Source organism: Rhipicephalus sanguineus, chromosome 4, assembly GCF_013339695.2.
Source record: "Rhipicephalus sanguineus isolate Rsan-2018 chromosome 4, BIME_Rsan_1.4, whole genome shotgun sequence".
Lineage (NCBI taxonomy): Eukaryota > Metazoa > Arthropoda > Arachnida > Ixodida > Ixodidae > Rhipicephalus > Rhipicephalus sanguineus.
Genome location: NC_051179.1, coordinates 200,519,711 through 200,546,240, shown reverse-complemented (window position 1 = coordinate 200,546,240; position 26,530 = coordinate 200,519,711). Strand labels below are relative to the sequence as shown.

Genomic DNA, 26,530 nt, shown 5'->3' with positions numbered 1-26,530 from the left:
TTGTCAGAGTTGTTTGTGTTGAACTTCTTTTACTGTATTCCACATCAGAAGTTGCACATGGTATGAGATTGGTCTTACTGGCAAGTGGAGGTGCGCGCATGAGCTAGTTGGTATGAACTTATCATATTGAACAGGAAGCCAAGAGGACCAGCTTCATGCACCTTGTGAAGGGGAAGGAAGGAAGGAGTGACTCCTGCTGCTGCACAGGTGTCCAAGGGCTAAAAGAACTTGGAAGGTGATTGTTCACAGATGAACCTCAGCTCCTTGTCAACGACCATAGAAGAAGGGCCTTGTTTTGATCATCACATAGTACATACAAGATTCCCTAGCTGCAGAATACCAGGACTTGTGTGCCTCTGAGCGAGCCACGTTTGGCACTATGAATAGCTTCCCATCTTGGTGTTCTCACAGATGGTCGTTGAGGCAGTGTCTCGTTTGGCCAGCGTAAGACTTCCGGCACAATGTAGGCATTTCGCAGACCACCGCGTACGGATGGTAAAATCTAGGCTTGTTCGAATAGTAAATTTTAGGTCCGAAGCAAATTTGAAGCGAATAGTGATTTGGTCAAAGCGAATTTCGAAGCGAATTCGAATAATTTGAATCACATATTATAAAGAAAAATGAGCATATTTGCCACTAACTAACCAGCGCAATACTTTTAAAGTTGAAACAAGGCATACGCATACGTCATTCTTTTTGGTCCAAAGGGAAGTGGAAACAACTTCCGAGTAATAGCTGGATTTACTTTCGGTAGAATGCTAGTGATAACCTGTAAAATACGTTAGGTTTTAAAATTTACTCTACTTAGAGCATATAAACCTGTATAACAAGCTTTTAAACTTAAAAAATGATGAATCGATGTGAGGGTAATACAGTAAAACCTCATTATTTCGAACTCTGTTATTTTGAAATCCCGCATAATTAGATGGATTTCTTTGGCCCCGTATTTTGCAATGTAAATTTGAGTGGATAATTTGAAGCGGCGATCAGTACCAGCCTGGTTAATTCGAAAACTTTGGGTGCCATGTGCCAATTCCCTGATCCCGACTTAGCCACAAATCTGCAGAAACGATGGCCCTTAGGAGCCACAAGGCAATGCAGTGTAGCGATACTAATGAGTGACAAGTGAAGCATCCCAGTCTCGTTGCTGTCAGCACAAGAAAAAAACTAAACAAAAGGCGATCTCGTGATCAGCTGAAATGTGCGACTGTGGAAAAGACGTGCTTCACTGCAACACAGCGGTGACACGTGGGCAGCATGACGCATGCTTCTCTGAACGTCAGCGCGTCGTGATTTACCCATTCTTTCCGGAAAATAGAGAAATTAACAAGGGGCAGTCTGACGGAACTCGCGATGAATGCGAACCTCCGAATGGCGGTTGTTCCAGCAATTTGCGCCCTTGCACTGCTGGCGGAGTACCTGCAACGCCTACTTCGAAAACTCAGTTTGAAAACTTCAATGATCATCTTTTCCAACCAGAACACATCGCGAATTCTGTCACACTGGTCATTACTAAATACTTTATTTTACCAGAAAGAATGGATGAATGCTCGCATCACGACACGCTGATGCTGCGAGGAGCAGGTGACATGCTGCCCGCATGTCACCACTGTGTTGCAGCGAAGCACGTCTTTTCTCCAGGCGCGCATGTCAGTTGACCACAAGACCGTTTTTACAGCGAAAGCTGTTATGAGATCACAACAAGGTCCGTTTTTGGCGCCGTAGTTGCTCGCTGCCGCCGCCGGTGTCCGTAACCACTATCGCTCGAAATAAGAAAAAAAAATACGAAATACAGCGCTTGTGTTTGCGTCTTTTTTGTGTACGTGTTCGTTGCCCTTTTGTGCGCTGCCTATTCGAGAATCATGGCTCATCAACTAGCCCATCAGTACATTTTAAGCAAATAAGAAAAAGTTTCCAGGATGGAACGAGGTTCGAACCTGGGCCCTCTGCGTAGGAGCCCAGTGTTCTACCTCAGAGCCATGCCGGTGCTTGAAACTGCAATGCAAAAAGACCCTATACAGGCTTCATGTTGTGAAGGAACCACATTAACACGTGATGTAGCATGGTAGAAGAGTAAAATAACAACAAAGCGTCACACAACGCGAATTTTGTAACCAAGCGTCACACAATGCGAATTGCGCAACGAGTGGGTTGTTGAATGCTTCCAACCCATTACAAAGGGCTCTGCCATAATTCATCGTCATCAGCCACAGCATCAACAAAGTGCACATAATGCCTTAAAGGTGTTTAGCGGGTACCACGATTCTCCGCAGAATTAAAAAAAATGAAATGGTGGCGGCTTCCCTACTTCAAAAAATTATGATCATTTATAGCGTAGTGGGTTCCTCGCAAGTGCACTTCTATAGGTTGCTAAGGAAGCCCATAATGCTCCCATGATGCATTTCCTAAGGGTCTCAATAAAGTTCTTTCCCTGTCCCTCTCTTTCTCACGTTGACCTATGTTAGCGTGGTGGGAGAGCTAAATAACTACCGGGCGTCACACGATGTGAGTTACGTAACTAGTGGGTCCTTTAATGCTTCCAACCCATTAGAAAAGGCTCAGTCATAATTATTCATCGTCATCAGCCGTCGCATCAAGAAAGTACACGTAATGCCTTACATATTGTTACGGGTAGCTTGTTTAATAACTATTTATTAAATAGTTAAAACAGCGCAGGGTGGACAAGATGGCGGCAGTCCAGCAACAACCAGAGAAGCGACGTCATCTTCCTCATCGTTCACGCAGCCACGCTGCGGCGGCTGTGTGGTAGTATCATAACCCCCCGGCTGTAGAAGCACCGTCTCGGTGCTTAATCTACACAGATGTGGTCGAGGGAGGGTAATAAGGCTTGAGCCTAGACACGTGAACGACGTCGCTCGTAGGTGACGATGACGTTGTTGGATCGGCTGGGACGATCTCATACGTAACGTCAGTGATTTGGCGAACGACATGGTATGGTCCAGTGTACTGTGACAGGAGTTTCTCAGAAAGCCCCACACGCCGAGTGGGAGACCAGAGAAGCACAAGAGAACCCGGGGAAAAGTGCACGTCTCTATGACGACAATCATAGAGCTGTCTTTGGTGCTCCTACGAGGCCTCGAGGCGATTACGGGCGAGTTGGTGCGCGTGGTCGGCGCGGGCGATGGCTTCGGCGGCATATTCGGTGGCGGAGGGCACCAAAGTGTCCAAGGATAGTGCGGGTTCTCGTCCGTATAGGAGACAGAATGGCGAATAGCCGGCAGTGTCGTGACGCGAGGAATTGTAGGCGAACGTCACATGTGGCAAATGAATGTCCCAGTCCTGGTGATCAGCCGCAACGTATTTCGCGAGCATGTCGGTTATGGTCCTGTTGAGGCGCTCCATGAGGCCGTTCGTCTGTGGATGGTACGAAGTCGTAAACTTCTGTTTGGTATTGCAAGACCGCAAGATTTCTTTAACGACAGCTGAGAGAAAGGTGCGGCCATGGTCAGTGAGAAGATGGCGTGGGGCTACGTGCACTAAAATTACGTCGTACAACAGAAAGTCCGCAATGTCGGTAGCGCAACTCGTCAGAAGCGCTCGTGTGATAGCGTACCGCGTCACGTAGTCTGTGGCGACAGCAATCCATTTATTTCCGGAGCTGGAGAGTGGGAAAGGACCAAGCAGGTTGAGACCAACTCGAAAAAAAGGTTCAGCGGGAACGTCGATCGGCTGAAGGCATCCAGCTGGAAGGGCAGACGGCCTTTTGCGGCGCTGGCAGGGCTCACAAGCGGTGACATAGCGTCATACAGAACGGGCAAGTACAGGCCAAAAAAAAAAAACTACGACGTACACGGTCGTACGTGCGGGAAATGCCCAAGTGGCCCGCCAAGGGAGTGTCATAAAGTTGGTGAAGGACAGTCGAATGCAGGTGTGCTGGTATGACGAGGAGTAAGTCGGAGCCGAGTGGATCGAGGTTGCGGCGGTATAGGATCCAGTCTTTGACGAGATACATTCGTAGAGTTTCGTCTCGACGCGTTGACTCAAGTTGGTCAATAATGGCTCATAAAGAAGAATCCTGGTGTTTCTCTTCGCCAATTTTGAGCAGCTGCGACACAGAAGAAACGTCTGCGATTGTGTCAGTGTCGGTTGCTTCCTCCGCAGGGTAGCGGGATAAACAATCCGCATCCTGATGCAATCGCCCTGTTTTATACGTTACAGAGATTGTGTATTCTTGCAGGCGTAGAGCCCAGCGAGCGAGTCGTCCTGTGGGATCCTAGAGTGAGGCTAGCCAGCAGAGCGCGTGATGGTCGGTGACGACACGGAATTGGCGCCCGTATATGTATGGACGAAACTTGGCGACTGCCCACACAAGAGCGAAGCACTCGCGCTCCGTGATTGAATAGTTGCGCTCGGCGGGAGATAGCAGTCGGCTTGCATAGGCTATAACACGGTCGTGTCCACATTGGTGTTGCAATAACATTGCTCCTATGCCATGCCCACTGGCGTCAGTGCAGACCTCGGTTGCTGATGGGTCGAAGTGGGCCAACACTGGCGGCGTGGTAAGCAGGGTCGTAAGTTGAGAAAAAGATGAGGCTTGATCAGGGCTCCAGTAAAACGGGGCGTCTTTGTTCAAGATGTCTGTGAGGGGGAGTGCAATGGTCGCAAAGTCCTTAACAAAGTGCTGGAAATAGGAGCACAGCCCCACAAAGCTGCAAACATCCTTTGGGGACTTCGGAACAGGAAAGTTTATAACGGCGCGAATTTTCTCCGGATCTAGGCGCACGCCTGTGGCATCGACGAGGTGGCCAAGCACGGTGATTTGACGACGAGCAAAGTGGCCTTTGGAGGAGTTCAATTGGAAAATACGGAAAACGTCAAGAATTGTCTCTAAACGACCGTGATGTGAGTCGAATGCGGGCGAAAAATCAATAACGTCGTCGAGATAACACAAGCAGGTGGACCATTTAAACCCTTGGAGCAATGAGTCCATCATTCTTTCGAAGGTGGCCGGCGCATTACAGAGACCGAAGGGCATCACCTTTAACTGATAAAGACCACCAGGAGTGACAAATGCGGTCTTCTCGCGGTCCATGTCATCGACGGCTATCTGCCAGTAGCCAGACCGAAGGTCGATAGTTGAAAAATAAGTAGCACCATATAGGCAGTGTAGGGCGTCGTCGATGCGGGGCAAAGGGTAAGCACCTTTTTTTGTAATCTTGTTGAGGTGCCGATAATCTACACAAAAGTGCCATGTTCCATCCTTCTTTTTGACAAGGACGACGGGAGAAGCCCAGGGGCTGCACGAGGGTTCGATAATGTCTTTCGCGAGCATCTTCTCGACTTCCTGTTGTATTGCTGTACACTCCGACGCGGAAACACGATATGGACGCCTGTGAATCGGATTCGCATCGCCAGTATTGATGCGATGCAAAACGACGGTCGTTTGGCTTAAGGATGCAATGGCAAAGTCAAAAATATCGCGATAGTGCTCCAGAACATGGCATAGAGCTTCAGCTTGATCCGACGTGAGGTCCGATGAAACCATCTATTCAATGTTGACACCCGAGGATGGTGATGAAGTTTAACCTTGGGCTGAGCTGCAGCAATCATCCACTCTGAAGGGCTCGACATGGTGGTCCTGAAGAGCGGTAATTTGGGCGATGGAGATACCCTGTGGAAGAACTTGTGCAGTCAGTGCGAAATTGACAAGAGAAAGGCAGGTGCAGTTTCCAGTAATTGTCAGAATCGTGTGCGGAACAGCGACGCCACGCGTAAGCATCACGGCAGGAAGCGGTGCAACCATGTAATCGCCGTCAGGTACAGGTGGCGTGGAGGATAAGTCGACGTGTATAACGGAGTTAGGCGGGAGGCGTATGAAATTCATGCAGCTGAGACGACTTTGAGGTGGGTTGGTCGGATAGGAAAGGAGAGGCAAATTAAGGTGAAGAGAGCCGGCTGAACAGTCTATGAGGGCAGAGTGAGTGGCTAGGAAATCCATACCGAGAATGAGTTCATGAGGGCAATGTTCGATAACGGCAAAAAGAACAACAGTGCATCTATCTTCAATAGTAACTCGGGCAGAGCACATGCCAATGATAGCGGCAGTTCCCCCGTCGGCGACTCATACGGCTCGGTTTAGGGGGAGCGTGATAACTTTCTTAAGTCGGCGGCAAAGAGCAGCACTCATAATGGACACATGCGCCCTAGTATCTATTAACGCGCTCACAGGAGCGTCGTCCACAGTAACGTCCAAAAGATTCCGATTGGTCGTTAACGTCAAACGAGGATTTCTTGCTGAGGTCTTATATGCAGCTACACCTCAAAAGCTGCACTGCCTAGTAGCGAATAGGTCGAAGAGGCAGCACGGCGAGATTGTGGGGGCGAGCGCGATTCACGGCGAGCAGTGGATGGTGCGTGGTCGTAGCGAGGTCTGGTCAGAGGTGCGGCAGGAGCAGAGAATGTGGTCGGCATAGAAGATGCAAGTGCTGAGGACGACTGGGTGACAGAACTGGCCTGGTTTGGAGACCCATAGAGGAGCCCAGTGGTTGCGGCAATGGCGAGCGATATGACCAACGCATCGGCAGTTAAAATATATGGGCTAGTGGTCAAAGGTACGCCATTCGGACAGGTTGCGTTGTCGAGAATAGTTGGAAGCAACTCGAAGAGCGGACGGCCGATGATAAAAAGGCTCAGCAGAGTATACACGTGGAACAGGATGTAGGCCGACATTCGATAATTCTTGACGGTCGACGGCTTGGGCCAAGGAAAGCGTGGTTGGGGAAGGCTCAGGCATTGGGAATGGAGTGACTACCGGTTGCGCTGCCTCGACTTCTCGACGAATGATGCGGGTGAGGTTGTCACATGGAGGGGCCTGGCGAAAGACGTCATCACAAGACGAAGTAGGCGCTGTGTTCGGAAGGCGCGTGATGCTTCGAGGTACGCGGCGGGCTTTAGCCCATAGGCGAAGAGTACGGGGGGGCTGGGGGGCTCGGGCCCCCCCCCGGACTGCCTTATGGGGGGGTAGAGCCCCCCCCTGGCGTTGGCTCAGGGTATTTTTTAAGAGCTTGGCTTAGGTCCCCGGGTCGTCCTGTCTGGCCGCTATTTCACAGGAGGCTGTTTATGCCCGCTTCTTTTTCATTTCAGCCATTTAAAGTTCGGCACATGGGCCTAGACAAGTCAAACATTCAATGGAAAAGTGCCCCACAAACGGATTTTTACATGCAGAATATGTTGTGCTGATGAACAACTGAAGCGACGACTTAAGCTATGACAAATAAAAAAATTCACCGGCGATTACGATACTGCCTAATTCGCTGAGCGCAGCCTCGTGTTCGGGCAACGCCAGCTGTGTTTGAAGTTTTGACTATCCGCAGTTGTAGCAATGTAACATTCGTTACATATTGCTACAGAAACTGCCAGCGCTCGAGTGCTACGTACACTATATACTCTGTGCATTGCAGCTGTCGCGAACCAAGTGAAACGCCCACAGCCCCGTTACGACAAGCGAAGCCAGCCGCAGTGCACGTGCCAGCCCTGCATGCGCACGAGCGACAGAGGAAGAAATCGAGGTTAGAGGCCAGTATCTCGTGATATCGACAGACTTTGCGTTCGCTCTCTTTCGTCCTCGTTCGCGCTATCGGTTACGCCGCCGACGCCAACGGCGATGCCGATCAACGCAGGAACGGACGCCTAAGAGCTGCGCTCTAACTGTCTTGAACCCCGTAGTGAATGGTTTTGAGAACACAAAAATGATACTGAGAATACAAAGCAATCATGACACCGTCAGTCAGTGAACGCTTTCGCACAAACATACTCGCCAATAAAAAAACTGGTAATTTCTTGGTTGCCTAGATATTGTACCCTTCGACATGCCTGCTTATAAAAGTGCCGAGAAAAGATTGTACGCCGTTTTGATTTATCAGTAAAGGGTTTTACTAAAAGTTCGGCCACCAATGAGCAACTCCATTACTCGTGCAGATTCATAACCGCAGCTTTGCACAAGGTGTAGTGGTAGCAAATGGTATTTGCTACCATCTCAGAATTACTTTCGGCCAACTTGAATTGAACTCACTGGCATACAATTAAAGCTTCCCGTGATAGCGTTAGGCTACTCTCTCCTGTGTGGCGCATGTTTTAACAAAGTAAAGCCTAACCCCACGCATCGCATGAATCGATTTTACGTGACGCAGTCAACGAGTCAACGAAAAGGGTCGCCTACGCGAACTTTTTCGCTTCGAGCCAAGAGTTATGAGGTGGATCGATGTCTTTGTGCAAACTGAAAAATACATCTAGGGTCTTCCACTTACATATCTTCATTATGATATCGCAGGCACCTAAGAGACTAAAGTTACATTAAATTCTTTAATTTGGAAGTTGGACTCCTCTCTCTCTCTCTCTATATATATATATATATATATAGGGAGAGTGAGAGAAATGTGGGCCCCCTCCCCCTCCGGTAAAATGAAAACTCTCCGCCTATGCTTTAGCCTGTTGTTCGAGACGGTGGCATTCTTTAAGGATCATGTCGATGCTCGTGACGTTGTTAAAAACCAGCAGATTGAAGGCATCGTCGGCAATACCCTTTAGGACATGGTTAACTTTCTCGTCCTCCAACATGCACTGGTCGGCCTTGCTACAAAGAGCCAAGACGTCAAGAATGTAGGAAACACAGGATTCCGTAGATGTCTGGGCGCCTTCTTTGCAGCGAGCTGACGACCAGAGGAATCCCCGAAAAGATCGCGGATCTTCTCTTTGAAGCGATCCCAGCTCGTTATTTCTGCTTCGTGGGTTTCAAACCACGTCCGCGTAGTGCCGTCGAGGTAGAAAAGAACGTTAGCGATCATGATTGTGCGATGCCAGTGGTGCACAGCACTGACGTGCTCGTACCGGTTCAGCCAGGTGTCAACGTTGGTAGCACCATCTCCGGAGAAAGTGCCTGGATCCCGGGGGGGGGGGGGGGGGGGGGGGTGCGATAACGTGACATAGGTTGTAGCTGGGGCGGAAGGGGTCGGCGGTGTTGCGATCGCTGCACGTCCATGGAGGTATGGGAATCGTCCACCTCCACCAATAATGTTACGGGTAGCTTGTTTAATAACTATTTATTAAATCGTTAAAACAGCGCAGGGTGGACAAGATGGCGTCAGTCCAGCAACAACCAGAGAAGCGACGTCGTCTTCCTCGTCTTTCATGCAGCCACGCTGCGGCGGCTGTGTGGTATCAATATGGTAGCTCGTTTCTTCGCACAATGACGAATAATGTCGTGGTGGGTGCTTCCCAACTTCACAAAAAATTATGATTGTTGGCATAGTGGGTACGTTGCGAGTTTACTTGTAATAGTAGCCACAAGAGATTTTCCGCTCTTCCAGCTTTTGCTGTGACTGTGCTGCGCTTTCCGCGCAGGCCTCGGGGTTTTTTTTTCCCTCTTTCTTTTTTTTCTTGCGCTGGCAGCAGCGAGGTCCGCCGTTTCCCCAGTTTAGCGGAAAAATTGGGACCAGGTATTGCTGGAAGACATAACCCTTGTAGCCGCAAACTAGCAGGAACAGCAAACGACCACCGCTGATTATTTCCAGTAATTCAATGTTCCTTGCATCCCACTTTTTGTATGTTTGGTTAATTCGAAAACCTGCTTAATTAGATTTTTCACAGTCCCAGTGATTTTGAATTAACGAGGTTCTACTTAGAACAGACTGTTGGACGAGTTGGTAATGCATTATGTGAAAACTGCGCAAAGAACGTAGACAAAAGGAAAAACAGACGACACAAGCGGATTGTGTCGTTTTACCGTATGTTCATTTAAACTTGATGTGGGGCTTCGCGGCAGTACAAATTTCTCCTGGAAAGGTGTATTCACGGTATAGCACAACTCCACTGCAGTGAAACCACCTTTACAGGGGGTTACATGCGGTTTATATATGTGTATTCGTTCATTTCGAATACTTCGATATTTCCTAGAAATTAAATTCGTTTCGAAGCGAATTTGAATACTGTAATATTCGTTCGAATATTCGAAGTGCTCGAATATTCACACAAGCCTAGTAAAATTGATGAACGATTAATCGATCAAAGGTCCACAATTAATCGATTAATCATCATCGATTTCCGCCTTTCGATGAATCAAATTAATCTATTAAAACTATTCGATTAATCGATTACGGCACCCCCCACTCCCACTCCCAACCTCGCCCCTTGGCCGGAGCGCATGACTTCGAGGCTTGCTATCATGAGACGCAGATGCCGTGCACATTGCCTCTCTTTCACTGCTTTCACTACAGCGTATATTTCTGCGCTAGCAGAACGAGCCCGGAGCTGCCGGCGGCTATACCCCATAGAGAAAGATACGAATTCGTCCTGATCTCAGACCTTTGCATCAGGTGAGGAGGACCGGACTGGCAACCAGCGCTTTCCTCCTTCCTGGCTCGTGCGCGACGGCATGGAGTGTGCGGACTGATGCTTGGATGAGTGGCGTTGTCGAACAATTTTTGCGTGTTTTAGGTCTACCTGCGGAGTTTCGTCTCTTTTATTGCAATTTCAGCCAGCGAAAGGTCAACGGGAAACCACTGTGCCGATTTTGGTTGTTCTAATAACTACAGAAAAAAGGAAACTGCCATCTGAATAAGCATGCCACGTGCATCACCAAGGGTGGAGTGTCTGCAGTTGCGGACGCTTCAAGGTACATCGTTTGTGTTACGTTACAGGTTATAAATGGACAAGTGCCGCAATATATCTGGAATTATCGGTGTCCCACGCAATCAAATGACAGTCGTATATGCCCTCAGTGGCGAATAAACGTAAGCGATCAAGTACGGCCCTGTTCGGTAAAGTGCAAAACATCTAAGCTGCCCTCGAGTGTTGTTTTCGCTTCGGTTTATTATAATATTGTAATATGATCTGTTTGGTCTAACAATTAGCCTCGTAGCTCGGCTTAGCACGGTGATTGCTGCAGTTGATGTAGCGGCATCAGTACGGACGAGAAATCCATCACTTCGCAGCGGGGTAACCGGCATCATACGTTTAATTTGTGCTCTGCACTGGCCTTGTATAGCCCGAACACTCATTAAACATACATGAGAAGGACAAGGTGATGTCCTTGTCGTGAGGTTACAACTTCCGTAAGAGAGTGGTGTGCTCGTGCCCGATGTGCGATATGAAAGTCGAACAGTAAAAACAAGAGAGAGAAAAAAAAGAGTTTTGTCGCTTCACGTGTAGAACCTGAGGAAGACAATTTTTTACTTGGTCAAGACCCGTGTCCGACATACAAGTCACGCAAGGACACAGTTAAAAGCGCGAAACAAAAAACACGTTACGCTTGTCTAGTGTTTTTGTAACTGCCAATTTTGTTGCTTAGCGTTGCAAAATTCAACAGCAAGAATTTCGCAAGAAGAGTACATCCGGTAGACGAATTTATAAAAAAAAATATTACCACGAATCACCTCCGATGCCGATCATAGAATCGAGCCCGGGCACGTTTGATGCCTCACCGGCAGAAGAAACTCTCTAACTATCTTCACCTCATCACCGTCTAAATCGAACCAAATCTCACGATTCTCAAAAGAAAAAAAGAAAAAGAAGCGCGCCGGTATGTGAATATGTATCAGCCTTCTTTTTATGTACCAGCACCTCCCTGTAAACAGCTCTCGTTTCGTCCAGACCGGTGGGCAATAAACGAGCGAGTTATAAGCGGTCACTTAAAAGTTGAGAAACAAGATAGACAACAGTTTGTGAGCAAGAAACAGATGCCGTCTGCACCACGAAATCGAGACCGCGCTCACGCACGACCGCATGTACAAGCGGTAGTCAGTTCGGCGCAGCATAAACAAACTGTGAACGAAAACAACTAAACGAGTACACACCAAGAAAAAAAAATCATTGTATCCCCGAAGTGCTAGCACTTGCTTGCCCAGCTAGAACGACTCGAAATATTTGAGCAGTTTTCTGACAGACAGTGCCGAAATTATATGACACTGACCACTTGCAACACGTTCGCGCCGCCGTACATTAACATCATTGACCCTCAATGGATGACACCATTCCAGGTTGTTTCAGAGACTCATTTCCTACCTAAATTGCATCACTTGATACAAGATTCAGCGCGCCAGAGTGAAAACAACCGACTGCAACTGCAACCGCACGCATACTTTCCATACAAACGCGGAGCTTCGCACATGCCAGTGGGTTGCCACACCAGAGACGCCGCCGCCCGCTAGGCAATATGGCAGCGCCCACAAAAAGAAGAAAGGTCCAACTCCACGCACTCCCCAATGCTTCAAAACTGGGCAGGAGGAGGCTCCACCCCATCGAGGCAGAAATGAACTTGCCCGCTTCTCTCTGGCTCACAGTCTACCGCTGCTACTGCCTTCACCTCCTCTCCCTTAAACTGGTTGAGCGTCGACTGAGGCTTGTGTTGCTTCCGTGTAATTATTACACATTGGTGGTTATACTGCTACCTTTGGGATGTCATAATGCCGGGCAATCGGAAGAGGAGCACAGAGTGGTCGTTGTTCGCTGAAGATGAGAAAATGAAGACTGCAAGGTGTAATAAATGTGGCAAGCACTTCTCGAAGCCAGCGACGGAGACTAAGATATCACCAGCTGCATGCCCACTCTATTCACGTGCCAAAGAGCCATCTCCCAAAGAAAGGTGTAACAATGAAGGTGACAGTGTTGAAGAACCCTATCCTGACGACATCAATCCGCCTCTTCAGGTAAGTTATCAGTATCTGGCTATTTAGCCAACAGCCGTCTGCCGACGACGGGCCCCTTCTGTCCAGTGTGCAAAAGTGGGAATTTTCGCACGCTGGACACAAGGGGCCCGTCGTCGACACTTTCGAAAGCGGGAATTTTCGATCGTCAGCACGTCTGACAAAAAGATCTGGGTCCATATCAAACACGAACGATGCCTATCAAAGAGATATTGGTTTTAAAGCACCCATAAAAATATCGATTAGTCGATTAATCGATTGAAACATTCCACCGAAAGCAATTAATCGGTTGAAGGCTAAATCGATTAACAATTAACAATTATAGATTAAAAATTTTAATCGACCATCTCGGTGTTGCTTGAAATGTAGCAGTTTGCATGGCTTTTGCTGCCCTGCACTCCCTTTTTTGCAAGGAGCGCATAATTTTTGGGGGGTTGGGAAGACAACCTGCACGATGCATGTGGAGCCACTTTTTTGATCCAGAAGCAGAAACTGTGAACATAAGGATGGGAAGCGGTTGTGCCTCGCTTTGGTCTGGACTTCCTATAGCAGCAGGACTTGGGTTAAGGACATCAGAAGGGATTCGGGACAGCCTTGAACTTCAGCCACAGACTCTTTCCTTCCGTCCCCTTTATGTTCTATCACAGGGTGCGTGGCAGTGAAGCAATCTTGTGTTGTCTTCCTGTAGCACTGCCCAAATATGACAACATCACCACAAAATTACGGCACCATCTTCCCACCAAATCTGAGATTGTGGCAAGAAATGGATTATGATGCAATTATATGGAAACTCCTGTGGACATTTAAGGCATAAAAGAGGCATACAAATACTCTGAAAAACACAATTTCACAATGTTGCATTTGGCATGAAATCTAAACAAAAAGTTCGGCAGATTCCACGTACCATGGGAGTCGATGTTATGCGAAGCATGCGGCGGGAAGGTGACTGTGGCGTAATTTTTTTCTCTGAGCGAAACGTTACAAAGTGACGCTGAATATTTGTATAAATTTTATAAGCTCACATATATGTTGAAGAGCCGCATATGTGTTATATAACCAGTTGTTTACAGTTGGGTAATGCTGCCAACGGCAACGTGGGTATTATACCAACACCAGAAGTGGTAAGCTGCTATGTTGTGCTTATACTTGTCCCTTATGATGGAGAACGCACACACGTTTCACGAACCCGTGTGCATGTGTGGAAGAAGTTCTTGACAGTTCTTGAATAAGGTCATCATCCCCGTGATCAGGAATCACCAGCAGCTGGTCACGACTACGTTATCGGATCAGGTCATGATCGCGGTGACGAGGGGTTCTTGTGTAGTGAAGTATGAGGTATAGTACAGCTGTTGTAAATCGTGGATGTCTCGGTCATTTCGCCGACAAATTGTCTGTCAATGGAGCCGGCGACATGTCTGAATCTGAAGTCACCCTTCGCGTTGGTGAGGCATAGGCCGTCGAGACTGGTAGGCCTGGATAGTGCTACGTAGAGCAACATCAGTGGATGACACCTGTCTTATTCGTAGACCACCTGGGCGTATGTGGCCTACGTAGCCTAGTCTACAAAGCGGCGGTCAATCAACCTAGCATCATCCTCAATCAGCATGACGCCATCGTCCAGCCTCGTAAGAAATGAAGAGGACACTGCGTTGTTCTGGCGGACTAAGAGCACATTACGGTGCGATGATGTGAATATCGTACGTAACTTTCATTATTATCATTCCTCCGGGGTCGAGCAATGCTTCAATATAGCTTACTGAATCTTAGGAATACAAATGTAATGTTTATTAGACTGCTACAAAAGCGGAGCCAGCACTGGAGCCACAGACTTTAATCTGATATGATGCCTGTATCGTAGGAGTGCACATCGTAGGAGTATCACGTATTGTTTATTGCTTTCTTGTAAAATTAGATAGCAAGCACCACAACCACAATTGACGTTGCACCAACATTACGCCTGCATAGGCTGTTTTTCCAAACCAGTTTATAGACCTGGCGTGGCTCTGTGGTAGAATACCTGATTGCCACGCAGAATGCTTGGGTTCGATTCCTGCTGGGATCCTAATTTGCATTCTTTCCATTCGTCGCGTCAACGCTGCCGATGTCGGTTTTTCTTAACGCTCTCGCATTTAATGTCTGTTCTCGCCGTTCCTGGGCAGATAAAAACTGTCAATCACATGTGGCGCATACCCGTGCAAGCGGCCCATGGTAAACGGGTATGTGCCACACGTGTCTGGAGGAAAGGGTTTGACGACGTACGCGAAATGATTTTCATGTTATTCATGTCATGAGCCGACAGTCACATTCGTGAAATCCTCTTACCCTCCCATGCCAATTTTGGTCAACAGCAAGTTTAGGAGGCGATCATGAGAGCCCCCAGACATAGGCGGATGGATGGATGGATGGATGGATTGACCGACAGACAGACAGACAGACAGACAGACGGACGGACGGACGGACGGACGGACGGACAGACGGACAGACGGACAGACAGACAGACAGACAGATAGATAGATGCGTAGATAGAAACGCTCAAAGTGCCAAAGGTTCGCTAAGAAATGCTTCGCATTTAATATGTGGCCTTCATTTTATCTACCACTATAAAATGCACATATTCAAAATGTCAAGCAATGCCAATAGATGCTGCAGCACAGCAGGTTCTTTGCACAGTAGAAGCTCGTTAATTCGACCTCCGTTACTACTGAAAATCAGAGAATTCGGGCGTGTCCTTGGGTCTTGGCATGCACATGTATTGTTTAATGGCATCAAACTTTCGTTATTTCGATCATATTCGACCTCCACCCGGATTATTTGGACGATCCTTGGAGGACGCCAAGCACAAAGCGCTCCAAATGTGCGACACAAATGAGCGGAAATGGTGTTCGCAAACAACCGAAATGGCTGCAGGCATTCAGAAAGGTGTGGTCGCCATCCACAATTTTACCACAGTCATATTGCTGGTGACCAAGGCAATGGTGGCTTCGGCAAACTTTTGTTTTTGATTTTACTTGGTGTACACGAACTGTGTGGGCACTATCTTTGATTGCGTCGATGGCAACTGGGGTCAAAGCTTCGACAAGCAGTAGTTTCGTTTTCGCTGCGTGCCTTCAGAACTGTGTAGTAAAATATAATATCTGGGGTTTAACGTCCCAAAACCACGACATGATTATGAGAAACGCCATAGTGGAGGGCTCCGGAAATTTTGACCACTTGGGGTTCTTTAACGTGCACCTAAATATAAGTAGACGGGCCTCAAACATTTTCGCCTCCATCAAAACTGCAGTCGCTGCGGCTTCGGGTGAGCAGTCGAGCACCATAACCATTAGGCCACCGTGGCGGGGCAGAACTGTGTAGTCGCCATCTATGATTAAGTATTAGGGAGGCAGTTTTATTCAGCAGCAGTTTCCTTTGGACTCTGGACTTAGGCCATGTGCGTGCCTTCAGAACTGCTTAGACGCATGATCGTGTTGTTTGCGACCATAGTTTCGTCCACGGCGGAGGTGGCACTCGGTCAGTAGCTTCGTTTTGATTCCAGGCAACGCGCTCGTAATGTCACAAAACTCAAACATGGTGGCAGCTGTTGAAGACGAAGAGCAGTTTTAGCCGTGGTCTGCATGCTGACATAAAACTCGCTAGCTACATTGCAATGGATGCACGATCAGTCACCGGCCATTTCTCCGGCGAAAAAATTATCATTACATGAACGTGGTGGTGTTGGTGGTATGTAGTAAGTGATGGGTTCAGAGCACGTTTCTGCTGAAGAAATGGGGGTCTTGAGCCGCGGTCACATTGTGAACAAAATCGCAAATAATGAAAATTGCGGCTTTTACAATACCCTTATGCGAATAAATGCTGGATTTACGTATTCATCAATAAAATCAGAATGCATTATTGTAATAAAAACTTGTTTATTGTTTTCTTGATACTTTTGATAATCCAACAATTGGTTAATTTGGACATACTTCCAATCCCGTGAAATCCAAATGAACAATGTTTTACTGTACGCGCCAGTCCCGTCCTCTTTGTCTGTCTGCGTGTTGCTTTGCGCTACATTTTTTTCCGCTGGAATTTTTTGTTCTGCTTGTCCTACATTCGAGTAAATACGATAATAGAGCATGTGCTTTCTGTTAAGAGCAACACTACTAGCTCACATCGACCTGTGACTCGGGTGGCTGCATGTTGCAGCTTGAAGATATTCTCAAAAGATGCTGTGACACAATGGCACTGGGTTCGATGGATGTACTCCTTTTCAAGAAGAAGGGTGACGCGTGTATCAGTGTTCCTTCACAGTTGCATAAAGCTTATACGTGCGCATGAATTGAGGAAATTGAATTATTTGGAAGTTTTTTTCTGTCCGTTATATTTCTTCCATTATACTAGGGGTGTGCGAATATTCGAAATTTCGAATATTTTTCGAATAGTGTTTGCTATTCGATTCGATTCGCACTGAAATTTTACTATTCGAACTATTCGAACTTCCCAAAGACAAATGCAGTCAACGTCCGGTTGAAAGTGACCCCTTCAGATTTTCAATATGCTTCACCTCATTACACTCTCGTATTGCGATAAGCTCCGTTACGGTCGAATTTAGCCAAGACACAAAGTCCGGTTGGAAGTGGTCCCTAGATTTTCAATATGCTTCACCTCATCACACCCCCGTATTGCGGCAAAGCTGCCTTTCAAGCTCCGTTACGGTCGAACTGAGGCAAGAGACAGTCAACGTCCGATTGGAAGTGGTCCCTAGATTTTCAATATGCTTCACCTCCTCACACCCCCGTATTGCGGCAAAGCTGCCTTTCAAGATCCGTTACGGTCGAACTTAGCCAAGAGACAGTCAACGTCCGTTAGGAAGTGGTCCCTAGATTTTCAGTATGCTTCACCTCATCACACCCCCGTATTGCGGCAAAGCTGCCTTTCAAGCTCCGCTACGGTCGCAAATGTATTAACTCAAGAAAACGCTGGTTCCAATATGGAGATGAAAGATGTGGCAGAGTTGGGGGCTCAATTAATGCTGAGTGAGTGAACAACTTTATTGAACGATCCAGCAAAACAAGGTTTTGGACCTGAAAAGGAAGTCCAAAAAATCGGACGCCGAAGCTTTTAAGCATCCAAAATTTCAGATGTTCTTATATATCGACGTCTACGAGGCAGATTTGGAACTCCGGACTTGAAGAGAGCACACCCTTGTCCGCCACATTAGTTGGCCTTCCACTGAAGTTGAAAGAGGAGGAGAGGCTGAGGAAATGGCATCTCTGCCTATCACGTGTAAAGTGTTGTCGGCAACACTTTGCTTGCACCAAATCATGAACATAAATACAATTCGGAGTCTACATTGCCTCATTCTTGATAAGGAAGACAACTATGAAATATGACCCCACCAGCGCTTCATCAACCTAGCGAAAAGGAACACTTTCATGTTGCTATCTCACAAGAACATACTTAGGAATTCTCTGCAACTTTTTCTGTAATTTCACTTCGAATTATTCGAAAAATGTTTGAGAAATATTCGAAAATTATTCGAAATTATTCGATTCGATTCGCACTCAATCTTTATTATTCGAATTCGCTTCGCACCCAAAATTTTGCTATTCGCACAGCTCTACATTATACCTTTTGTGCCCCAAACATTGGTGGCCTTTGAGCTACGTGTGCTGCCGAACACATAAACGAAGCCCATGCGCCAAACGTGCCACCCTTGCCAACAACTTCCAGAGGCCACTTTGGGCAGTGCTTTGTGCAATGGCTGTGAAAGCAGGCCAACCTGTGACTGGGGGGGACTGCTGCTAGGTCGGTGGTGTGGACGGCCGATGCGCAGAAACCCCGGTGGCAGAGGGCCCAGCAGGGGTGGTTTCCAGGCACGAGCCTCCTCCTGGGTGCTGGGGCGCCACGGATGACAACAATGATCACACTCGCCTCACACATGTGCTACTCAGCAAGCCAATGTGCAGGACCAACTGCATCACAAAACAGACTGTCAATTTAGAAGCTTACTGAACGACTTGTACTGAAAGTGTGAAAAAAAAAGCATGCACTTTTTGTTGAGATTTAAAAACGCAGTGCCTGTCACTTTTTTCTCATCTTTTTTTAGTGCCATTCAATTATTAACCATGTGACATTACCGATCCGGTCCACTTGCAATGTTTGTCAGAGAAGTCCCATCACTCAATGCGTACAGTTATATAGAGCTCCTCAAAGCATGAATTTTACTTGCTTTTATTTTGCAACATAGCCTGGCTATGTAACGAAGAAGAACGGCTATTTGGGCTAGTTGTTTAAAATGCATATTGAAAGGGTTTGCAGTGCAAGCACGGTCGTCCCTCTTTGCTTGCCGTTCCTCGCTTTTAAACCGCTCCTTCAGCACTACCGTGCTTGCGCTGCAAACCCTTTCAATATGGCTATGTAACACTGCATTTCATTTGAGACTTTTTCTCAGGTATGGTCTAGTAAGCACCGTTTTTAACTCAAACTGGCAGCAAAAGTGTAAGACATCATAGCTTTCTGCCTTTTTTTTTGCAGGGAAAGAGTGCAGCTTGGCTTACGGCAGCAGCGTACAGTAGAACTTGGTTGATACGTTCCCGCTTAGTACGATTTCCCAGGTCCTACGCTCGAAATCGCGAAAATTAAAAATAACCCAATACAGCTGTGTGTAATACGTTCCGGTTGATACGTTCCCGGAAAATACGATTATTCGGGAGCAACGTTCAGCACCGCGGAAAACTGTGGTCGCATGATATGTTTTGTAGTCAGAAACTCTCATTCAGGTGTGCAAAAAGGGCCCTCTCGTGTGCTTGTGAAGCGCCAAGTGGCAGACAGCCGCCGTGTGGCGACGGCGGCTTCTCCGCGGTGCCTTTGCCCCCTCCGCGCTCACTCTGCTTTGCTCAATTGTCCCCTCCGTGTCTTCTCCGAATTGCTCGATCGCCGCTCTCTGTCAACCACGCACCGACCTGAAGGCAACGGCGACGCTGGCCGTAAAAATCTTCAAACGGCTTAAAAAAAAGTATTTTCTGTAGCACTTGGCACGATTTTGCTGAGCATTGCAAATGCTTTATCTGTAGCACGGTACATAGATTCACACTCGTTCAACACACTTTTGTTCAGACCCCATGGCTACAACATCAGCCGGGGGAACTAACAATGCGGCCCAAGGAATGGAGGCTGTCGCTGCTCCAGTCTGCCACAGTTCGGTACAAGACCTACCGAGACGCACATGCCGCCGCCGCTGCACAATACGCCGCGACACGTAACCATAGCAACGCCGCCATTGTGCTCAGTGAATATGGCCGATAATTTCCCCCACACTTTTCTACCGGAGTGCGTTCGCTTTCGGGTTTCTCCAACCATCGCATGGCGCGATTCCAGCCGGCGTTCGTTCTTCTCTGGCTGGACGATTCTGCCTACCAGAGGGTCGTCAGACGCTGCCAGAAAAAAAAAAAATGTTCTGGAAGATATCTGGGAGGTTTCTGGTTATCAGACGCCAAAATGAGACGATGCACGCTCGCCGCCATCTTTGTGAGGACTTGACAGATCGCAATGCGAGCGCTGGGAGTGCGCTTGGGGACTTCACCTGCGGTTGCCATTATACGCCGGGCGTTATCTTTTAAAGCCTGTTCTGCCATGCGAGATGGCGCGATTACGAGTGGCGGCGAACATACCAGCGCATGTCTCAAGTTAAGACAGAACGCAAACTGATCAGCGCGAGTGTGCAACGTAGTACGCGATAGCCACGAGCAGCTGTCGCTTTCGGGAACGCTTATCACTTTCGCGAGATTTCGCATATCGTGTTGTACCGCGATTGTTACATGCACTGCGAAGAGTTGAGCTTGTTAAGCCTTTAGCAGGGTGGCAGTTTTTTTCACGGAAGGGGCGAGTCGCGCGTGATCTTGTGAACGTACATGATCGTATCCCAAATGAGTATGCTCGAGAATATTAGTTCCGCGCTTTGGCAAACCTAGCCCCATATTTCCTAGCGGCAATTCAGAAAGAACCGACGCTCATGCGGCACAAAGTTTCGTCTGCTGACACGGCGGTAGCGTTTCTTTACGTTTACGCTGGTTGTCTCAGAGTTCGATTTTGCAATATTCGGGTTGTTTCGGGATTTCAACACACGTGACCACGACGTTATTTCCGGTCAGGACCGGAACTAGCTGGCTGACCTTTGGCTGCTAGTGAGATGCCAGGAGTCCGAAAATCGAAGAGTCCCTCGATGTTCTTTGAGAAATAAATATTTTTTTGCCCTTGCACCACAATATGGGCTTGTCAGCCTCAATTTTTACTGGATTCGGATCGTACGTTTTCCCGGATCGTACGTTTATTTCCCGCGTTTTTTTCGGAAACGTATCAACGAGGTTCTACTGTAGTCATTAACAGTCTTCTTTGCAATGAAGGATGACAGAGAAAGTTCACCACGAGGACAGCAGCAATGAGCCTGCACAGCAGACCTCGCGTGGAGTGCGGTCAAGCTGTTTACAACACACTGCAAGCCATTCTACACCGCATATTCACCATGTGGTCTGTTTGGATTTCTTGTGTTCGGGCGCGGAAATATAAGCAATAGTGGTAGCAAAATCAGGCATCAGGTTGGGCAGTTTTGTGCTTCTAACACAAACAATGATACTGTCTGCAGTAAATGGCTGCAATTCAGTCATCCAAGTGCTTCACACTAAGTCATAGACTTAGTCATAGTCACAAACATATTTTCTGTTGCGAACTGGTGCAAGCATACAAGAACGGCGTCAAGTGTGTGACAATTCTGTGAGGCCGATCGTCGCCTGTTGGTCTCTGTAAGAAGTCAGTGGCATACCGAAAATTCCAACTTTGCCAACAACAAGAGCAAGCACATTATGTCAGCAGATAGAAAGAAGATGGTTCAGTGGCTTTAAGACACTATAAGGGAAACGAGACCCAGGGAAGCTACAATAACGAAAGAAATGAAAACCTTCGAAAATGTATGCCAGCCCGAGCAACCAATGAATAAAAAAAACTGTACGAGTGATGTTGTGACACCTTTCGGAAGGAGTCTATCTGTTGTTGGCTACCTGTTCCCTCAAGTGCTTCCACAACCACACCAAAGCTGGCCCCGTACAAACTTCTGGCTCACCTCTGGTGCAATGCAAGGATGCTCAAACGTTGTAAATTACTGATGATGTTTGTTTTGAGTGAGCTATGCACGAGATAAGACTGCTTAACAGCAACTTGCTTTTCGTAAGTGGTATCGATAACTATGTTCCAAAACAAAAGTTTCAATGCAGGTTGTATGACCCTAAGCTACCTCTCTCTGTGAATCGTTGCACATAGACCCAATCGTGAAGGTCCTTTCGACAACTTTACTGTACAAGCACAATTTGCCACAGGAGCATAGAGAAAGCATCTTTTTCACATTATGTGTGTGAATCCACTAAGCTAGAGCATATGCAGAATGGAGCTGCTTACTGGTTTCAGAAAGATAGTATCACACCGGTGAAATGAAAACTGCAAGGGTACACTGTAACACCCCGTAACATGTTGCATCATTAAACTACCGATAAAACACTACAGTCGGCACAACACTACAAGTCTACAGTGCTTCCTCCTCAAAGGCCTGCGCCAATGGGTGCATTCTCGGGACTGACGTCGGGAGCCAGAAAGTCCGGTCCCCCTGCCCTTGCAGAATGTTACCGAGTGCATTTCTTCGATCGGCTGCCGCCTTTGGGAGCGGCCTCGCCGGACTCGTTAAGTCGTAGCCGACTATAGCTCCCTTCGAGGAAGGAGCTATCGTTGCCTTGGATCATGTAAACGCAACCTTCTCACTGTGAAGTGAGAAGGTTGCCCTCGAATGCTTTGTACGTGTCAACTCCAGCAATAAAGGACTTGCCCCCGATTGGCCGTGGGTGTGCAGGTGGCCTGCTGGTAGGAAGGGGGAGGCGTGGGTGCAGCCGGAGGTGGCGAGTAATGTGGGGGGGCCTCGGCGTTCTCCGTGGCCTCCAGTTCCGTGCGCAGCCGCTCGTTGTCATTGTCGGTGGCCATGGCGAGCAGTTGGTCTATGCTGGCATCCACGGCCCCTCCATTGGCACGAAGCACCGCCTCAATCACTACTGCCTCCATCTCGGGAAACATGCTCCGGAAGTCGCGCATTGCCTGCAACAGGGGATCAATGCTTAAAGAAAGAACTTTTGAAAATTCGGGGCTCATTCCTTTTTCAGTGCACCCTACGAACCGACCTTTCGGCGGTCAGATGGCAGAGAAGAATAGGTGGGAAATGGTCATTTAAAAAGCATTAACACGTCTGCAAACTACATCACAAACACATTCAACTTTGGCTCTCTGCTGTGACCTCTCTACGAAGCTTCACTGTACATTTGGCATTCGGTTAGGTGGACTCGTAGCAATTTGGCCCATCTGGTCATGACTTTAATGTATAATTTGCAAACGCCTTTTCCTTTTAGCCATACATCGTTGCCGTTTCCTTGGGTGAGCTGATGTTTTCACATACATATCCTCGGTGTTATGTGGTACCATATGTGGTACAATCTTTGATCAGTGTAATTTGGTTGGTGGTCAGTGCCCGTGTTTGTACCTGTTTCTACTAACCGCACGCCTACCTTGCAGTACTTTTGCACACCATTCACGTCATGATGGTCTTTATTTATAACTACCACGCACTATTCAAAGTTATCATTAAGGGTCCACTCAATTTCCCATTGACACAATCACATGTTTGACTGCAGTGGGTGCTTGAATATGACCAGCACAGACTTCCAACAGCTGATGCTACCCTGTTCTCGTGCACAGTGGCAAACCCACCCGTGACCGGACAAGGTTGCAAGGACTGAAACGACACGCACGGGCTCTCGCGACACCTTAAATAACCATTACTGTAAAATAGCCTTTGTCAAAACCACGATAGCTGTAGTTAAGCCAACACCAAGTTAAATAAGTGTATCTGAACCTTATGGCAGGGCTAATAACGGCTAGAGCTTGTCCGAATTTCAGAAAGGGCTGTCGGTGAGGCTGTAATGGAGAGCTGTGAATTGTACCACCTGTGCTATCGTCCAGTTACTTAGCCACACAAGTCCAGCTGTTGTATCTCAACTCTACCGTACAAGAATACATCGGCCTCACAAAAACACAAACCAATCCTTTAAGTGCAATAACTTGGACACAGAATCAGAACACCCAAGCGTTAACTGCTGCATCAGCCTCCAGCCACAGTGACATCACGAAGTGCCATGTGCATTTCAAAAGCTGATCATTCTGCTTACGCCACTTAATCAAAAACACACATCACTTATAATCAGAATGCTTAAACCAGTTCGGCTGACGACGCTCTGGTTCACTTTGCCACAGAGGCCCCCCTGTGGATGAATCTGCAGCTGTGGTGTTCACACGAGGGCCGCTTTGCAGCGAGTTCTGTGAAAAAAGCGGCTGCACAGTCGAGCTGGGAGCCCTCAATGTTGTTCCAGCGGAGCTCGAATGTAGCGGTGGTGAACAGACTTTTTGTGGCATCTGTGGCTCAACAAATGGCTCTGCCTCCTTGTCTTACGGTGTTGTAGGCACAATAAATGTCTCAAACGTCAGGTCACTTGGCAGTGGATCAACAGCAGGTGTAGGTGCCGGCCGACCCGCTTCCAGGCAAGCAAACGATGGGGGCGAATGGTTGATGGTGACTTAAGTGAGACTTGATTGTGCTTTCGCTCACTTGCTGCTATGAGAAGAAAATCCATCCCTATCTGTCATTTCCATCCCTATCTGTCATTTTGACTTGCCATTTCTCTGCATTTGAAGCTTCCCCGATATTCCTGAAACCAAGCCGACACTGCGTCACGGCCCGACAGTGAAAGGGTTAAGCAAAGCAAAACAAAGCAATGCTTCAGTGATGCGATAGAGTCTTGCACTACAAGAATACAGCTTTCATGTCAACTACGCGAAAGGAAGAGAGAACGCTGGCGCTGACTTTCACTAGCAGAACCTCATAATTATGGAGAGTGAAAGGTTTGTTGTTGTGACAATAAAATTGTGTTATTATACGAACTATGAATTGTCCAATGATGCATGTGATGTGAGTGTGCTGGTGAAGTGCATCAGGAGGACGTGTATATGATACACTTTGACGATAAAATGAAAGAGAAATTGGCTTTGGACATCATGACCAGTTTTTCACTTGAAAAAACTCTTGAAAGGTCACGAGTGTACTGGCTTGAGGGTGAAACATGGAGAGGACAGGAAAAGAGGAAATGGGAAGAGGACGAAGAAAAAAGAATGTGTGAGTCAAGTGAAGAAATATAGAAGAAAAGCGCATGAAATGGAAGAGTGGAGGAAGTAAGAAACGGGAGAGAGAAGGACAGAGCGCTTGGAACGTCAAGTGGTGCTGGGGCAATTGACTGAAGACTGCTAGCAGCACATCTGGCAAAGACGTGCCTTTGCAGCAATGTCCTCTGAGCTGTGGGGCCAGGAGTAAAGCTTAGGCCCAGCGACATCATTCTTGTGGGGACGCGCCAGACATTCTCTGGCTGCACTCCATAGGCCGCGCACCAGAGGGACCAACGGTACAGCCGCTGCGGGAACCTGACTTTGGCATTGTTCCTGTGCACCATCGGTGGTGCAACTGACGGTCGTACTCCAGCAACAGTTACGAACTTCGCCGATGCAACGAGCCATTCGACTCAACATCGAAGTCACAGCTACATCGAGGCAATCCAGCTGTGATCAACTGTAAATATGACTTTAGAGTTTTTGTATTAGCCTGTAAGGGTTTGTTACACTATATCGGGGGTCTCAGACATGCGGCCTGGGAAGCTTTCACTAGTGGCTTCACACGGACTAAGCTTTTTTGACTTTGCTAAATGGCGTTCGCATTATTTCCTCACCTATCGCGATTAATAACACTTTGTTCAGGGGAGCTGCGGAGACGGGACTGGTCTCGAGCACTTTTTTGCCGAGGCCAGTCACCGCGTGCCAAAACACAGAACAAAGACTCGGAATCTTACTCATTCTGCAGATCGGTACCCACATCTTTCTCGAAACCTACGTCAAATCCCCTGCGTATACGATCCGTATATGAGGTATGGGAAAGGCATTCTTTCAAATGGCAACGTTAGGTGACATCAAATCACCCACTCCTCCTCACTCCAACTTTCTTCCCCGTCCCTGCCCTCGTCGGACTAAATTTCGGGACTGCGGCCCGCTGGCCGAGACGAGTTCGAAACCCCTGCACTATATTGTAGCGTGTTCTTTGGTGCTTCCTTTTGCATAGTTGAGTTTTTTCGCTTATAAAGAATTTTTCGTGCTCTTACCGTTCCCGTCTCATGTTCCATTTATAGAGACCACGACACCATCATCATCAACATTCGAGGCGCCTTTGCTTGTTTACAGCACTGCTTCAACATGTTCATCATCAGAGCTCTCCAAATCAGAACATTCGCTTCTGCTAGGCAACTCGAAAATTATGGCACGTACATATCCATCACTTATGTCTGGAATAAGGCAAATATATTCTGAACAAAATGTCTAACATGCATATTTAGCCCTACTACAGATAAATTTTTGTGCAGAGCCCCATGGCAGTGAAGCGGACCGGATTATCACGTAGTGTTCTTTCAACTTCTCACAAAAACTACGTTGGCCCAGCGTCCAGAAACGTGGATGCCGCAGTGACAACTGAACCTATAAAATGTTGGTGGCTCGCAGTGAAACAAAAGTTACACAAGAACAAGATAAGCTCTTCCTTTTCTCAAAAAAAAAAAAGAAAAAAAAGCGGGAAATTTGCACTAAGCTTGGCAGAGCGAAGCATGGGCAACCTATTTCTCTGCATTTCTCTACAGCGCTGAATGGCCTTCTTTGTTTCTCTTTAGTTTTCTCTTCCTTTTTCTCTCTATTTCTTTCCTGTTGTTGTCTCT

At 47.5% G+C, this 26,530-nt stretch overlaps 1 protein-coding gene across 4 annotated transcripts in view; it reads right to left on the bottom strand.

Annotated features, from left to right (window-relative positions):
• LOC119391025 (CUE domain-containing protein 1) overlaps positions 1-26,530 on the bottom strand; it is a 166,035-nt gene that overhangs the window by 107,982 nt on the left and 31,523 nt on the right. For all 4 annotated transcript variants that reach the window (XM_037658729.2, XM_049415021.1, XM_049415022.1 and 1 more), the window contains exons 3-4: positions 22,510-22,772; positions 18,421-18,535 (exon numbers count right to left, since the gene is read on the bottom strand). In XM_037658729.2, coding sequence (XP_037514657.1) covers positions 18,421-18,535; positions 22,510-22,772 — 378 coding nt within the window. The remainder of the gene's footprint in view (positions 1-18,420; positions 18,536-22,509; positions 22,773-26,530) is intronic.